Genomic DNA, 16,980 nt, shown 5'->3' with positions numbered 1-16,980 from the left:
TTCCCTTCGTCATTTGAATGACAGGCCAGAACATGATTTATATTAACTATCATATTTGGATAATTCGTTTTTTCCCGAGCTTACATTTAATTCCCACAGACAAACGTATGAACTTCATATGAAACTAAAATCTCAGTAAACATGGCAACGCCGTTGTACAAATACACATTTGGATCAATAATCATTGTTTTCCAAAGCACTTTATTTTCACATTTGCATCACAGTCGCATTGCACCAAGCATCTAACAAAATATTTCTATTGATATAGAAAAAACACAAAAATATTCCTAACCTTATGAATGTATGTACAGTGCTGGGCATTGAATCAATATTGTAACATATCAGGTCTTTATGTAACGTGTGTCAAAGCAACGCTGACATAGTCAATATCGCACGATTCATTGAATGTTTGATTCAATTTTTTCCACATCTCCAACACAATATCGTTTCAGTTTTGAGTGATTGTGCAACAACTCTGATACTATTTACAGCAATGTGAGAAACACCGTATTCAAATAGTATAGAAAAAATGAGCAGGGCCATGAGTCTGAAAAGAAACCAGCAAAGCATTTCCTTTTGGAAAGCTAATTACATTCAAGATACAATAATGTTCAGTGCAGTATTATTTGCGCAAATAAATTATTTTTTTCCAAAACAGAGAAAAGATTCCAAAAGATGTGAGTACATAACATTAGCTTTTAATGGGTGACAAGAATCAACAGGCATTACAACTTATAAATGACTTCACATTAAAGAACTTATTCCTAAATACACAAATTTCTTTATTTATATAGGTGTACACACAGAGCATATGGGATATATTGTAAATGTTAAGACTGACAGAAACAACCACTGCAGAAGGCACTATCAAGGAGTAATGCTGAAACAAGCCACAGCATAGTGGAAAAATATCTATGGAATTTCATCAATTTGTCTTGAACTCTGTGTAACGTCCAGAGTTCCCACTTTCCTTTCACAGTTTTAAACACACATTTAACAGCTTTGCTCGCTGAATCGTTGATATCAACACAGCTGGACACAGCACACATTTCACTGTGAAAATCTGTGTTGCGGTTATACCTTATGAATGCACAGTGTGTGCTGGAGCATAACAGCTCAATCCAGTGTGTTTTCACTGTCACTGCTTTCAGGTGGCTTACGGTTGTTTGTCTGTGATCACGTGCGTATCTATGTACTGTGTTAAATTAATTTTGTGTGAGATAGTCATGCTTTCACAAAAGCATGTGCTGGATAGTATGGCCATCTACATATTGCAGATGTCTCGCAGACATACCTGGAATGTTAGGTGCTGGAGTGTTAGGGACTGAACAAAAATTATACAGCGGGTGAGGGCAGAAAAATATTGTTCGGTCCGACTGTTCAGGCTAACATGGAAATTGTATAAGTGCGCTATCCTAAGTCTATCCTTTTGTGGCAGGGCTTATCCGAGCACATGTGCTATTTTCACTTGTAAACCAAGAGTGCTGCACAGGTCCAGTTTTGCAACCCACCCCTCAGAATACACATCATTTTTAGTAAAACATAATCAACAGAGTAAGTACAAGTCAATTGAAAATAAGTTATTCAAAGCTTTGTGTTGTTGGTCACTTATTATATTATAAACTGTAGATAAATATGCATATAGCATCTCTCTCTATAATGCACCGATCTTGTGGTTAACAAGATTGCCAAATGACTAACAGTTAGTTTTGTGACCATAAACATCCAGTATGGCTGATGTAGCTTTTGCCATATTAGCCTATGATCAAACCAATTGTGCAACTGACGTTAGTATGAGGTAAATGGTAAATGGTAAATGTACTGTATTTATATAGCACTTTTCTAGTCTTATTGACTACTCAAAGCGCTTTACAGGACAAGTCACATTCACCCATTCACACACATTCATACTGTACTGCGCTGCTATTTACTGCACTTTTCATCACATTCATACACATTCAAAGTCTGCCGGAAGACCCGCCAGAGGAAATTTAGGGTTAAGTGTCTTGCCCAAGGACACATCATCGGCATGCGGAACAGGGGAAGCTTTTTATACTGTGGTTGCATTTCTTTAAATGTTCAAATTAATTTAATGGTAGAATCAAACAATTAAAAATGTTAGGTAAGGCCTAGCTTCCTAATTGATAAAAAGTTAAACCCTCCCCAATAATTTTTGTACTGTCCCTTGTTACAATAAGGGCTTGACCACAGAGTGCCGTTTGGAGCACTTTCCAAATTACACTGCTTCATATAGAAACTGGACTTGCTGCTAAGTACGACCAGAAGAATATTGTAACAGAAAACTTGTCTGAGGATCTTCACTCTCATGGTTGCTGCTGGTACTGGCTCTCTGTGGCTGTGTAGAAATCCTCCAGGACACTCTGCAGGTAATCAAAGGTGGGACGGTCCTCCGGCTTCTTCTTCCAACACTCCAGCATGATCTCATAGAGTTCGACGGGACAGCTGTCCAAGCGCTGCATTCGGTAGTCTGTCTCCAGGGAACGGATCACCTCTGGGTTGGTCATCCCTGAAACCAAAGGATGTGATTGTGTCCAATTAAAAGAGAAAGATATTGTGGTCTCTTGTTAGATGGGATGCTAACTTTGTGGCTATATGGATGGTACTGTAATGCCAGTCAGTTGGTTCACCAGCTGTCCAAACTAAAATATCTAAACAACAATTGATTGGAGTGCCTTGACACCCAGTGAATGAATCCCTATAACTGTGGTGATCCTTTTACTTAAGCGTTTTCAAGAGGTTGATATATATAGTTTTGAGTTAAATATATCTAACTCCTGGATGGATTGCTATGTAAGTGGGTACAAAACATCATCTGATTCCATCATCACATCCACATTTTAACAGGTCCAGCACCAAATACCTGCAAAACTAATGCTGAATACTAATGTTAGCATGCTAAAATGCTAAATTAGGATTATAATCATGGAAAACATGGTTTTACCTATTAAAACATCAGCATGTAAGCGTTGATACTGTAAGTAACAATGCCAATGTATTGTCTTATAGAGGTGCTAGCATAGCTGTAGCATTGTCACTACTGCACCTGACATCAAAGGCAACATATAATACCTTGATAAAGTGCTGAAGACCAAAGAGATGTGCTTTTAAACAACACAAGAGGAAAACTGCGGATGGTCATTGGACATGCACACAGTCGTTCTTTGTGAGGTGTTTTCCCTTCTGCTAGTTTCAAGTAAATTTCAAATTTACCACTGTTATTCAATTCCAACATGGGAGTCATGCTACCACTCCCCCTGACTTTAGAAGGACGTTCTAAACCGAGGGAAAGAGACCTAATGGCCAGAGTTTGGGTGTGGAAATGGGAACAAATAATTGTGTATAGTAATTGCAATTGTATGGTCCCTCGGAGGCATTCCTGACAACAATATATCAAAGATGAAATTGGTGAAATAGGTGATCCACCTACCTGGGTATGGTGTGCGTCCATAGCTGATAATCTCAGTCAGCAAGATGCCAAAAGACCAGACATCAGATTTGATGGTGAAAGAGCCATAATTGATGGCCTCAGGGGCTGTCCATTTGATGGGGAATTTGGCTCCTGGTTATTGGGGGAGAAATTGCAAAATTTGAACTCAGGTCGACTTTGTTATTGAGACATTAGTTGGCTCTTATTGACACTGCTGAGAAATTTCCACACTGCTCTCACATCCTCTCAAACACTTAACATCTTCTGCCCATTCAGTTAGCCTAAAGCAATTTACTCTAATCCTCGCTACTGCCACTCGTGTTGTGATCTGACAGCTGCCTGACACAAAGGATTTTCCTCTGAACTGATGAAACGGTGGCTGCTTTGATTTCTTCAGTTCCTTAGTTTCTTAGTCACTTCTGCTGATGACATCTGGCTAACGTGTGACAGAGAACACTGCATCGTACCTTCTCTGGCTGTGTACTCGTTGTCTTCAATGATACGAGCGAGGCCAAAGTCAGCAATCTTGCACACTAAAGCCTTGCTGACCAGGATGTTGGCAGCTCTCAGGTCTCTGTGGATGTAGTTCCTCTGCTCAATGTAGGCCATGCCCTCTGCAGTCTAGAGACAATAAGTCAGAGTTAAAGATTCAGAACATATTTCCCATTGTAATTGTCACCGGCAATGAAACGGCAGCATTATCATCATTTTATTTTTACAGACAAACACCATTGTGATCTCAGACATACTGTATTAACTGTAAACTGCACGGCTGGTAGTAACAGTTACAGACATTTACCATAATATACGTGAAGATTTATTCACGTGTAACCTCTCCCTTTAGCTATTTTGTGTTAGCACCAGATAAGACCAATCTCTCCAACTTATCTGATGAATATTTCAACATCACAAAATCGCTCATGGCAGGACTGAATCAAAAGAGGCAGCTCTGACATTCTTCTTCTTCCCTTTATTCTCTGTTCTTTGTATGAAAGGCACCTGATGCAGCATGGTGCTGCTTCATAAACTCCCAAACTCTAAAAACTCTCAAAGAGGGAACCTGTACCAAATCCACGTGTAATGCGGACAGGTTGATGTTGCCAACTAGAGGAACAGAGATTAAGAGAAACTCCAAGTTTAAATACTGTACTACCTAAGTATTAAAATCTCTCCTTTTGCTTTAAAGCAGACATGTTTTTCGTGGGGTTTTATCCTCCAATAACATTCATGGTCTGCAGGAGATGGTTCCTACTGCCTTTGGTAATAATCCTATTCGATTTGGTACAAGCACTCATGTTCCCCTCAGGATGAACTGCAAAACTTTTGTGATCCACTCATCTGGCTGTCGTGATCCGCATGGATCATGAACTCTTATGTTATAGTGGACTCTGTTTTGTTTATTTTATTATTCCCTTTGTTAGCGCTTTCGATCTCTTGTTGTTGGTTCCGGGTTTATTTTGAAGTAGTTCCTTGTGTTTCCGCACTTCCTGTTTCCCTGTCTTTTGTCTGTTCTCTTTACTTTGCCTGTGTCTCCTGCCCCTGTGATTGTCTGCACCTGTTCCTAATGTGTCTCACCTGTGTTCTATTTGCCCCGCCCTCCTCGTGTGTATTTAGTCTCTGTGCTTCCCTTGGTCTTGTTCGTGTCGTCTGTTTTTTTCTCCCAGTCTTTTCCTGAGGAGTCTGTTCTTGTGATATTGCCCCAGTCTGCTTCTGATGTCTCCTGTGCCTTGGTTCTCTGGTTTGTTTTATAGTTTGATCTCTAGTGATTGATTTTGTTATTTCTACTTAAAATACTGTCTCTTTCTGTTTTTGCTAATTAAAAATAGTGTTTATTTTTAACCTCTGCATTTGGGTCCTGCTACCTGCATAACGTGACACTAGCACCATATTAATTTTTGTCAATTTCAGCAGTTTGAAGTCTATCACATCAATGAAACTGCTTCCTTAATAATAGATTTCATTTAATCTACCTATAGTTCACTATAGGCAAAGTTTCAGTATTAATTTAAATAATCTAAAGCTCTTCCCTGCTCACTGATGTAGACTGTCTGAGATTCAATTAACACCAATGGAACAATACATTCATTTTAAATGTTCAGTTCAATAGGTACAGAATGATATATTTGATTTTTCAAAACAATCCTAACTAAGGAACTGCTGATCAAGAAACAACCAGAGGCCTGGTCTGACAAGCTGACTTATAGAATGGAGGACTGACGATGACTCTCACCTGTGCAGAGAAGTCGATGAGCTTGGGGAGCTTGACACGGTTCCCCTCATCACTCTTTAAGAAGTCTAATAAACTACCTGTAGGCGTACACACAAACACATGCCACATGTAAAGATCCATGCACTACACACATCCTAAACAAAGTATCTGTGAATTTGTCGAATGAATTTTGGGTGTTGAATCTCAACACAAATGTTCAGATGTTACAGAACCTGGCATACTGATTTTTCTTTTAAATAAAGTCATCGGTTCTGTTTTTTTGTTGTTGTGTTACTCCACATAGCAGCTGCCAACTGCAAAAATACCCCTTGGGTATTAGTCTCCCTTGTGGGAAATAACTGCCATCACTTTGGTTTAGTTTTAGTGTAATATGATGTAGACATTTTATAGCCTTTCCCTGAAATAAAAAAGAAAATGACATAAATGGACAGCTAAGTCTTTTTAATGTACTTATGCACCTGCATATACACACACACTCATGCCCGAGCACACACACACCTTTCTCCATGTACTCAGTGATGATATAGATTGGCTCCTCCTTGGTGACCACAGCATGGAGTCGGACCAATCTTTCATGCTGAAGCGACTTCATTAGGTTGGCCTCCGCCATGAAGGCCTCAACCGACATGCTGCCAGGTTTCATGGTCTTCACTGCAACCTTGGTATGCTTATTGTATGTAGCTTAAAACAGAACAATTGGCATTACAGAATTAATTGCCAGCTTTATTTTGCCAACAAAAACTGGACTCTGAAACGATTCAGATGTGCAGCATCTCACCCATCCAGACTTCTCCAAACTGGCCTGCGCCAAGCTTCTTATCCAGTTTGAGAGATGACCTGGGGATTTCCCAGGCGTCTTTCTCCCATGGCTTCTCTGGTTTGGGGCTCAGGCACGGGTTGGTCAGGGTTTGGCAGAGGCCATCTCCCAGCTCTGGAATGAGCAAAATAAATGTATTTTGTTACTATAGAGTGTTCTGCGGATCAAGCACTGACCTGGAGTCACTTTTTTCTAAGCCCCTTGAGATGACTTTAGATTCTTTACTCACCCATTATAACAGGTGATAACTCAACTAAGCCACTGAAAGCCGCAGCTGTGAGGAGGTCAGATCATTCAGTGACAAACTGGGGACACAGTCAACTTACTCTTGTAATGGCTGACCAGCTCATGCAGATTGCTGAAGGTGATGCGGGGAGAGATGTAGAATCCCCCATTGTCCAGCGTTCGGATCTTATAATGCTTAACCGTGTCAGCGGTCTGGACATCGCTGTCCCTGACAGACAGAGAGTAGCTGCCTGTGGTAAAAGAGAGAGGAAAAACTCTGATTTGCGGCCAATATTTTGTGTCACTGACACTCGCTTTAATTTGAGATGATTCAACATTTCAAAGTCTTTAATCTTAACATTTTTTTATGTTAACAAACTCAATGTATCGCAAAGATATTTATTCTGGTGATGGTAGAAAAAACTGCCTGCAGACCAACACAGGCCACTGAAAGGGCCACTACACTGTTGCATTTTATAATAATGAATTTGGAGGATACAGGAAAGACAGGTGTTGAGAAAATGAAAAAGAAAATGTTTAAAATTTAAATACCCGGACTTTTTGTCTCATATATGTGTGCAATTCTGAAAACACTGGTACATTTCCCATAACAATGCAGACTTTCTTTAAAAAAAATGTTTTAAACAAGATTACATACAAAGTCAATGCAAAGAGGCGACTAGACGTGAATATCGCGGCACTGACATGGGCGTCGCAGCTGCTGATGACGGTGAGAGCAAAACGGGTCCTGCGAAACTTGTCACTACGAGCGACACCTTTGACGTTATATAAAGTTATATCTTCCAATATTGTAATCTGTTGGTGTTGTACACATTTGCAAAATGTCGCGGGCCTACAAATGAGCATGCCTTGGACAATTTCAGTTTTTCTGCCAAAATCAAATCCCATGATTTGGCAGGTGGACGTTTTGCTGTCAATAATTTTCTCTTCATAGTTACCGCAACACCCCTCCAACAAATGGCAATCGATGATTCACTCACCCTTGGTGGTCTCACTGTCTCGGATCATAAAGGATCCTATTTTGTTCCCGGTGGCCAGCAGCTGTCTCTCAGCATCTTTCCTGCTCACGCCCTTAAAGAACCACCTCAACGACAGGAAGCACATCAGTTAGAACAGAAACCGCTCAACGGCTCTCCCTGCACAAGCCTGCACAAGTTTCCCCTGCGTGAAAATCGTGAACTTACAAAATGTGTAGTTTAAATATTGCATGTGAAACTGCTACTATGTAAAGTTAATGTTGATAATTGTAATACAAATAAAAATAATTGAATGTGATGTTCATAGCTTCCCAAGACAAAAGGAATGAATTAATTTTTTTCATATTTACAGTCTAATAAAACATATGCTAATCATGCACATGAATTTGCTTGTGAGAACACTTACTCCTCTACCTCCAGAGTATCTTTGGCTACATAGTTACTGGGGATGTAGCCTTCCTGACCTGTACCGATTGACATAGCTCTCCACCACTCCCCCATTCTACAGAGGGATACAGAGAAGAAGGAGAGGAAAACACGTACAACAAGTGTGAACATTTCTTGTCAGCAAATCCACAATATACTTGACAAGTCCAGAAACTAAATTAAGAACAGAAGCGACAAAGAGGAAGCAATCTGTCTCACTGCCGACGCTCCACTCACTCCTCTAAGATCCTGAGCTTTTCTCCCTTCTTGAAGCCGAGGTCTCCTTCGTGAATAGCCTCGTAGTCGTACAGTGCCATGGCAATACTTTCTCCTGCGGCAAGAGAAAAGTGGACAATGTGTGAATGTACATGTGCGTGTGTATGGGTAGCTTTTATTTTTTCGAATTTTTGTATGGTGCACCCAAGTCTGAACAGTGCCCGTCTTTGTCACTCCAGTTGGGTTCCCTGCACTTTGACTATGTGACCAACTTCCTTGTACAGTATGACTGATAATAATAGCAATAGGGCTTCTGCAGAATGTAGGGCTGTGTGGTGAGGTGGGGAGCAGGGCTATCGCTCTGCACCCGCACGCTGACTCTACTTCCTTTCTCGCTCTCTCTCCCTCTCATGTGTGTTGTTGGGTTGAGCTTCAGACAGCGTTTCTCTGTGTCTGACCGAGACAACATCATATCATGTCTGTGGGTGGCGCTGACAGTAAGAAACAGAGGTGCCGTTAATCGACTTTAAAGGGCTCATTAGTCGCTGACTCTTAAACAGGATGCAGAATCAAGTACAGGTTATAACACTGTCTAAGTGTAAATACAGTTGTATGTTAATGAAGATGGTGACTCACCATATGAGTTGGATTGCATTTTGCTCTGCGGAGAGATAGACAGTGACATGGAGGTGTAAGGCTAAGAGAGAAGAGGCCAGTTCCATCAAACATTCACATATACTGTATACAGTACATACGCACACATATATATATACAATACGTTGTTTCTTTTGTTCACGTACAAAAAAGGATTAGTGCCATTTTAAATTGCCTCAAGTATAGAACTCTGTTATATTCTTCTTTCTCATTCAAGTGTGACAGATGGTCCAAATCCGGACTGCCCTGGCTTTGGCTTTACACAATAAAGCAAATTGAGTTTTGATTTTCAAAGGGCACATTTACTAAATTCTCAAAGTCAGCTGGACACTACACAGAAAACAGATATTTGAAAGGAAGGAAGGAAGGAGTTTAACTATCAGGATGTTGTTGGTGCTTATCTTTACTTTAGGTTTTAGGGTTTGTAGTTGGGGCTACTCCATATGTTTGTTTTCAGCAAAGTGAAATGTTAACACATAGGTATGATAAGCTGAAGGACAGGCCAGGAGGACTGACTGCACATCTGTGAGATACTACATGTCGTGGGTGTTGCTCAATCATGGATTTTTGATTAAAACTGCATGCGTGCTCTGGTTCTGCTTCTGTCACTTCCTCTTTCTTCATCGAGGGTAAAAACAGGAGTTACAGTCAGCACACAGGAAGCAGGAGCCAGAGGTACCGCACTTTACACTCAGCAGTGCTGCTACTTCGTGGTACAGATCGAAGGCTGGCCACGACGAGTCACATGATCACGGTCAGTGTTACATTTCAGTGCACGTCTATCCTCTCTGAGAGACCACATGGAAACTGTCTCCTGTCTACAGGACACACACACACACACACGCAATAAAAGACCTCAAAGCTAAACGTAGAAAAACACTTTTGTCTTTAAGTGGTTGTGGCAGTAACCAGTTTATACCTGTTTCTGCACCCTACGCCATTAATGAATGATGGAAACTGACGAAGTATATTTACTTAAGTACTCTGCCACTTTGTACTTGTATTTCATGATTAACACCAACAAGTTCCACATCTTTTTACACATATTTATTTATCCGCTTCGACTTTAGTGCTTACAGCTTTGCTTGAGTTTCCTGTGGTGGGGTCTTTGACATAGTGGGCCGTCTGTGCGCGGTTCTGCCGCTCATCATTACCCGAGTCTTTGCTGTGAGGCTCCTGATCCGTCTTAGAGCCCACACAGCCCATGGTTCCCTCTGCAGGAGGACCACGTGGGGAGAAACCGCCGGGGCACAGATGGTTAGCAGGAGGGAGGGGGGGGGAGAAGGAAAGGGTGGCGTTAAAATCAAATGGTCAGGCACAATTCTCCTAGAGTGACCTGATATATATCAACCATACCTAGAGAATAGTGGACTTGTTTGGAAGTCACAACTATTAACTACTGAAAAAAAAACATAAAGGTGTTGTGAACTAGTTTTTGTGATGCTGCATTCTCATGTGCACTTAAAATGCACATGAAAACGAAATTAAAGCATTGAATGACCCTTGAATACTAGAAAGGACTCTGTGCTGGTCAAATATGATAGTAACATTAAAAATGATTTATATCTTTATAAATCCTGTCATTTTCTGGTACTGGTATTGTTTGCAAAACGCATCTGCTGTTTGCAATCATTATTTGAGGTGTTATTGCAAAACACAGATCCCAGATCAATACCGAGGCACTGAAGACATTTTCCGACTTAGCTTTCAAACAGATAAATTGGGATCTACAAAATAACACAAGGTGTTTAACTTGCCACAAAAACCATATACTAATGGTAAGTATCAGCCAAAATGTGTTTCTAAGATCAAAAAACATTCTCAGTGAATATGGATTATCGTAACTATAGCATAAACATAATGATCACGGAGATAACAATCTAGAATACATTAAAGTTAGCTGCTACGGGTAAAACACATTCGACACTTCGACCAAACTGTCAGGTATTGATTATTGAAGTAATATCAGCACGGGGAACAATGGATATCATTGTAAAACAGTTTATTTACTACATTTTGGCTTAAAATTTCTCATCACATTATTTGATTAGATTTTTTTTTAACCTCTGCCATGTGGAGGTCATGGCTTCACCCCTGACCTTTCGTTTGTCTGTCAGCAGGATTACACAAAAACTACTGAATGGATTTCAAAGAAACTCTGGGTTTAACATTCTCGCGTATTTCCCAGGGAACAAAGCATGGATCTTACTGAAAGAAATCAGGCAATTTTCGAGGACTGATATCTATGAGTACTGTAGGTGCGGCTTGATTGAATTAAATTCAAGTATTGTTTGGCCATCCCGCATTGATTAATCCTGCAGTGTTTTGATTCCGATTCGTTGGCAGCATCCAGTGTTGACAGGTAATTTGTTGGCAAACTGTGAACCTTTGAGCTCTGTGACACAGAACTTAGACGATACCTCCCTTCCGCTTACCTCTATTACTGTAAATGTGTTCTAAAACATCTCTAGTATTGGCTGGAGACGGTGTGAAAATGGGGTATCACATGAGGTCGTTAGATATTTTTTGCCGCGGGCGGAGACTGAGAAGACAAAGATGCCTCATAGCTTATTCAGCCAGCTTCCTTGCTGATCATGACTACCCCTGTAATATCTAGTCGTGTTTATGCTGATTAACCACATTTCTAAGGATATCAGTAACACAACAGCTGCACATCTACCCCGACTCTATCAAAGTATTCCAAGGCTGAACACTGCAAGGTCTTTCTATCACCAGCCCACTTTTCCATCTGTAACATCTAGTGAATACTTTGTTCTCTCTATGAATCTGTTTCCAAATGTAAAACTTGTATGCAGTTATGTGGAACAACGTCTAACAAAGAGGGAACTGTGATGTTTTCTAGAGTATGTATGCTCACGTACAGTACTTACAGAGGACAGAAGAGGGTTATACTTGGTAACTTATATCCCTTCAGCTCGGAGGAAAAAAGCTTGCTGCACTTAACAAAGGCAGTAATGTTTATCATGAGCTCGAAACAGCAGGGCCCTGTTACCACGCAAATGGATGAGTGATGGTTTTAGATTTCACGTGTCACCACTAAATGACCAAAACTACCACTGACATTCACAGAAGACATTTTGAATCGCAAAGCCAGTTGGTGCTACAAATGCATTTTGTTAAGCAATGGAAAAGTTACATATGAACATCTAGACAAAGGAAGTTCCTGAGGTCAAAACCGGTGGTGTTAATGTATCTGCTTCCTTTTTTCTCTCTGTTCTAAAACTTGTTCCTCTTAAGAATGCCTAAACAAAGCAAGGCCATGTTTCTTTGACACTTTTGAAAGACTTTTGATTTCTATTTAAAACTCTTTGATTCAATTTCTCTTCTGCATTTAAAAGATGAGGCTGCCTGTTATATTTTTTCCTGACACGTGAGGCCGATGGTAACATGTTGTCTGGTTCTGCACAAATGCAGCTGTCGCTGGTTCATCTCAGTCCATGTGTGAACAGCTACAATACATCAGTCCAAAATCTGAACTAGTTTGGTCTCAGTGAAAGGGGAAGAAAAAATTAATCATATTTGCGACTGACATGACAAGACAAAAGTTGGAAGGTGGATTAAAGTTTCATTGATTGAATGATGATATTGAAAATATAAATTAAAGCCAGTAGTCACCCTGAACTCTCCGCAAGTAACGGAATCAAGTTTGATGCAGAACTTGTGATGTTCCTTTTAGCCAGGATGCTAAAATTGGCTATGTAGCAATAGCAAAACTTACACCTTTAAACAATAATGATAACAGTATTAGCTCTCGCAATGTCACTGGCTAGAAAAACATAATATCAAAAGGATCAGTTTGGCTTCAGCTTTCTTGCAGTGAGTTAGATGGGAAGATCGATACTACTCTGACGCATAAAAAATGGAATCAGAAGGGGAAAAGCCTGGCTCAATTCAAAGGTAAAAAAGAAAAACCCAGCCTTGCAACACATCAATTCAGACAGCGGTCCAGAAAACAACCAACACCAGAAAATGAAAAAGACTGCTTCCCCTTCATGCTTTGCTGATTGCCAGCTGGCTCCATCTTCATACTCGTTCCAGTTTCAGGGCAGGCAGCAACGCACTCACCGAAACAAACCTCAAAAAAGACCTGCAGCACGTTTGCTTCTGTGCAGATGGCGGCGTGCGGGACAGGCAGACCAGGCTGGTCCGAACACTCAGTTAACACTCGGCTCAACTCAGCTCACCATGCACCTTTCATACAAACACGCAGCCTTGAGTGTTCCGCAGGGCAAGATTGAAGCAGCACAGAGAAACCCATGATAATAATAATAGTAATAATCAATGTCATTTATAGAACACTTTTCATTGCTAAAAGCAATCTCAAAGTGCTAAACACATGAGATTCGAAAGGTTAGTAAAATCGATGATTATGACTCAAGGACCTTAAATGAAAGCCAGGCTGGCTTTCACAGAGGTGCACTGTGGCACAGAAAAGGCCCTCATGGCCCTCAACGATGTGAAATCAAGATAAGATAAGATCATCTTTTAGTTGTCCCACTACGGGGAAATTTACCATGTTCTACACTTGTCCTCGTAAACAGCATGCTGGGAACATGGGCTTAGTCCATGCCCGAAGCATCAGAAAAGGAAGTCAACCTAAACCCAAACAACACCACGAGTGCAGAATGATACTACTCTTTTCACTCAGGCGCCTGAGCCCGACTTCAGCCGACTTCTGCAGGTTTTTTTCCCCCTCTTCTTCAGGATTTGAAAGGTGAATCTATGAGGAACTGCTTAGGCTAGGACAAACACGGTTTCATTTCTGTGCTTCTGTTTCTCCTCCGTCATGTTTTTTTGCCTCCTCTTTGTGTGGCTTTGTGACAGCAGCCTTAAAAAAAAGAGACGTGCTTTGTGCTGTCAGTCTGCGGAATCAAGTCTAGGTTGAATTGCGTATAAAGTCCAAAGACAGATCATGTGTAATGGTTGAAACAACTGTACTGTTCTTAATTCATATTCAACTTCTGTTAAAACTCCCTGGGAGGATTTCATCACCGTCCAGGAATGTTTATTCTTTGTGAAATTTCTTATTGAGGACAGGAATGCAACCGCGTCACTTGAAGATCAGGGATATGTGCTTCAATATCACCAAATAGCTTAGAATGTAGATTTCTAGGACTTTAAAGGACAATATCACATTTTGCTTTCTTGCAGAGAGTTGTTTTTTAAAACCAATATATTCTTAATTTTGATCGGTTATGAAGAAGGTGACGTTTGATTTTCACCTTAGTGTGAAATGACAATGAACCCTAACCCTTACCCTAACCCGATTAAAGTTCAATGCAGCATGCAAATGCTTTATAAGTGTAAAATAGTAATATAATGACAGTTTACGTCGTTGTCCACCATCTCTAGAATTCCAGGAGACGTGACTTTAAGCATGTGCAAGCGGTGAACCAATGAATGACCTCATTCTTCGTGTGTTGTAGGCACCGTGTTGTCCACCATACTGCACTACCATATTTCTACAGTAGCCAGGAATGGACAAACCAAACACTGGCGCCAAAGAGGGGCTTTTGCTTTTAGTAGATTCTCCTACATGCCTGGAAGGGGAGGGCGATGAGGCGTATTCAGTTGATTGCAAGAAACTACTGAATACTCCCTTTAAAAGACACCATTCTGTTTACACGCTATAATGTGCTATAACAGTAGGCAAATAAATTATTTAAGTCAGTTAGTAGCATCACAATCCCGGGTGTGTTTAGATGAAAAAGGGTGTTTAGTTGCTAATGAATTCAACTTTAAACTTGTATTATCTTCTCTCAAAAGTTACATAGTCATGCTTAAGATGCCTAAAACAGGACAGAAGTGGTAGTTGGTCGCAGTTGCAAGCAAGGTGAAGCATTGGTCTTGGTATTAACACAGAGAACATAGTAAGGTTATCTATAACTAATAACTATAACTATTCCTTAAATAATCAATTTTGAGAATCTGTTCGTAGTGGAAAGTTCCAGGATGAACTTCCTGATCACAAGCTCAAACCAACTGAGATGGCAGCACGGTGTGTCCATGTGCACCATGCGGCAGTCCAAGCAGTGAGCAGGCACCAGGATGCTTCTGGCTCATGTCTGGCAGTTAGCTACGTGGCCTCATTTACGCAGGACCCCATGTGTTATTCTACCACCGAACTGGTAGGGCCACAGTAACACTGACGCACACACACACACACACACACACACACACTGGAGCCGTGTGTCTCTCGACAGACTGAAGACAGCAATAATTCATACGCGTTCTGTTGGGTTCTTCAGATGCAAATTGTGTTGGTGCCGAGCCGAGTGTGTACCAGTTAGGGGTTTTGCTTCAGGCCATCACAACATCACCTGTCGGTTTGGCACAAAACCAACAGGACATTAGACAGGCAGACAGACAGACAGGCAGACAGACAGACAGACAGACAGACAGACAGACAGACAGGCAGACAGACAGGCAGACAGAAACAAAGAAAATATATTCTCACCCCCTCAAGGTATTACTAGATGCTTTGTTATTAAGTTACCTATAACACGATAAGACTCAGGACTGCACTGCCACTTTGTACATGAGCTGACAAGGGCACGTACATTTTTTTCACTTGTATAATGATGACCATTTCATACAATTAAAACAAAATTACAGCATTTTTTCCACAGCATATCATCTATTGTGTCAATCATATAATTCAACTAAAATGATCTGGTTGCAGCTTTTCTCTGTTTTATATTGTCGTATGACATTTCTCCGACATTTGAATGGCATACACTACTGTAGAGTGTATATTCATCATTGGCTGTATAACTATTTGGGGATGTCTTTAATTTTTAAGGACCATTCAACATTTTAAAATGAAAATGAAAATTTCTGGTTTATCGACAGTGTAAAAAGAACTCTCTCACACACACACACACACACACACACACGACTTCTATAGGTGGTTGTTTTGGACCCAAAGACCTCCAACTTCCTCTTTTTCGAAGAGGGCATCCTTGTTATTACATTGTATTCATTTGTCGGTCAGCAAAGGCTTAACTGAATCTGTCAGACATTAACTCCACAGCCTGCGTATGTTTTTTTCTTTTTTTCTTCCATACAGCCATCTCTAAGTTACAACCCTTCGTCTCCACACCAGCAAACCGGCACACTTACCGCTCGCCAATCGACCACCTCGACTCCTGTTCCTGTGCTTGTAAATACGATGTTCTAGGTTCGGCTGACTGCGGCAAGAATATTCCTCATAGCTTTCTTTCTTTTCTTTTCTTTTTTAAGTAGCTCCCATCTCCTTCACAGTCGCTGCTCGCTCTTGTCTCGTGGCTGAGGTCGAAGATGTGGCCGGAGCGGCAGAGCGCAGCGCACTGGACGCGCAGGAGGAAGTTGGAGCTGTGCGCATCTGACTTCTGTGGCGGAAAAGAGGAACCAGATCACACCAATCGTTCTCTTGGTTTCACTGGTTGAAACCCCCCCCGCGGCGGCTCTTTCTGTGACACAATGACGACGGGGAGAGAGGAAAGCCTCCCCGTGCGTCAAAACTCAGAATAATTCAAATAACTCTGAAGTCGTAAAGATGTGGAATGCGGTACTGTACAGTTTTGGCACAATCAGCCATTGTGTCAACTGCTGTGGTGCCTCTGAGAGCTGGAGGGAGGAGAGGATGGATGCAGGGGTGGATGAATGGGTGGATGCCATTGGTGGATGGACAGCTGTGTTTCTTTTCGGGCTCGTTTGCATGACGCGCAGGACGAACCGAACATGTATTCAAATGAGAGTTTGACAGCTACAGCACACGCAACACCAGCAGCTCAGCAGTGACACACGGGAAGGAAGCTCCCGACTCCGGCTGTAATCCTCAATCAACAGCCAGGATTAGAGAGCCAGGTCCCCTCTGAAACCCGCGCTGGGACGATGGAGGGAGGCTGATGAGGATAAGAGTCAAACAAATGAGATCAGGGTGGAAAACAGAGACAGGTAGAAT

The 16,980-nt window shown here is 41.2% G+C and overlaps 1 protein-coding gene across 3 annotated transcripts; it reads right to left on the bottom strand.

The window, feature by feature from the left end:
* Positions 1 to 682: 682 nt before the first annotated feature.
* Positions 683 to 16,415, bottom strand: hck (HCK proto-oncogene, Src family tyrosine kinase). Of its 3 annotated transcripts, none has more exons than XM_035644255.2 (13): positions 16,158 to 16,415; positions 10,092 to 10,228; positions 8,997 to 9,057; positions 8,382 to 8,475; positions 8,125 to 8,220; positions 7,722 to 7,825; positions 6,822 to 6,971; positions 6,457 to 6,609; positions 6,177 to 6,359; positions 5,679 to 5,755; positions 3,916 to 4,069; positions 3,449 to 3,580; positions 683 to 2,527 (listed from the first exon to the last, which is right to left on the bottom strand). In XM_035644255.2, the coding sequence occupies exons 2-13, from the start codon at positions 10,218 to 10,220 to the stop codon at positions 2,325 to 2,327; spliced, it is 1,536 nt and encodes a 511-aa protein (XP_035500148.1). In that variant the 5' UTR covers positions 10,221 to 10,228; positions 16,158 to 16,415; the 3' UTR covers positions 683 to 2,324. The 3 variants fall into 3 exon arrangements, with proteins under 3 accessions (XP_035500148.1, XP_035500149.1, XP_035500150.1); XM_035644256.2 differs by having other exon boundaries at positions 8,997 to 9,021; positions 16,158 to 16,412; XM_035644257.2 differs by lacking the exon at positions 10,092 to 10,228 and having other exon boundaries at positions 8,997 to 9,021; positions 16,158 to 16,413.
* Between the last annotated feature and the right edge of the window lie 565 nt (positions 16,416 to 16,980).

The sequence above is a fragment of the Scophthalmus maximus genome, chromosome 3 (genome assembly GCF_022379125.1).
Source record: "Scophthalmus maximus strain ysfricsl-2021 chromosome 3, ASM2237912v1, whole genome shotgun sequence".
NCBI lineage: Eukaryota > Metazoa > Chordata > Actinopteri > Pleuronectiformes > Scophthalmidae > Scophthalmus > Scophthalmus maximus.
Note: the sequence above shows the minus strand (reverse complement) of the source record. Positions and strands in the feature narration are given on the sequence as shown.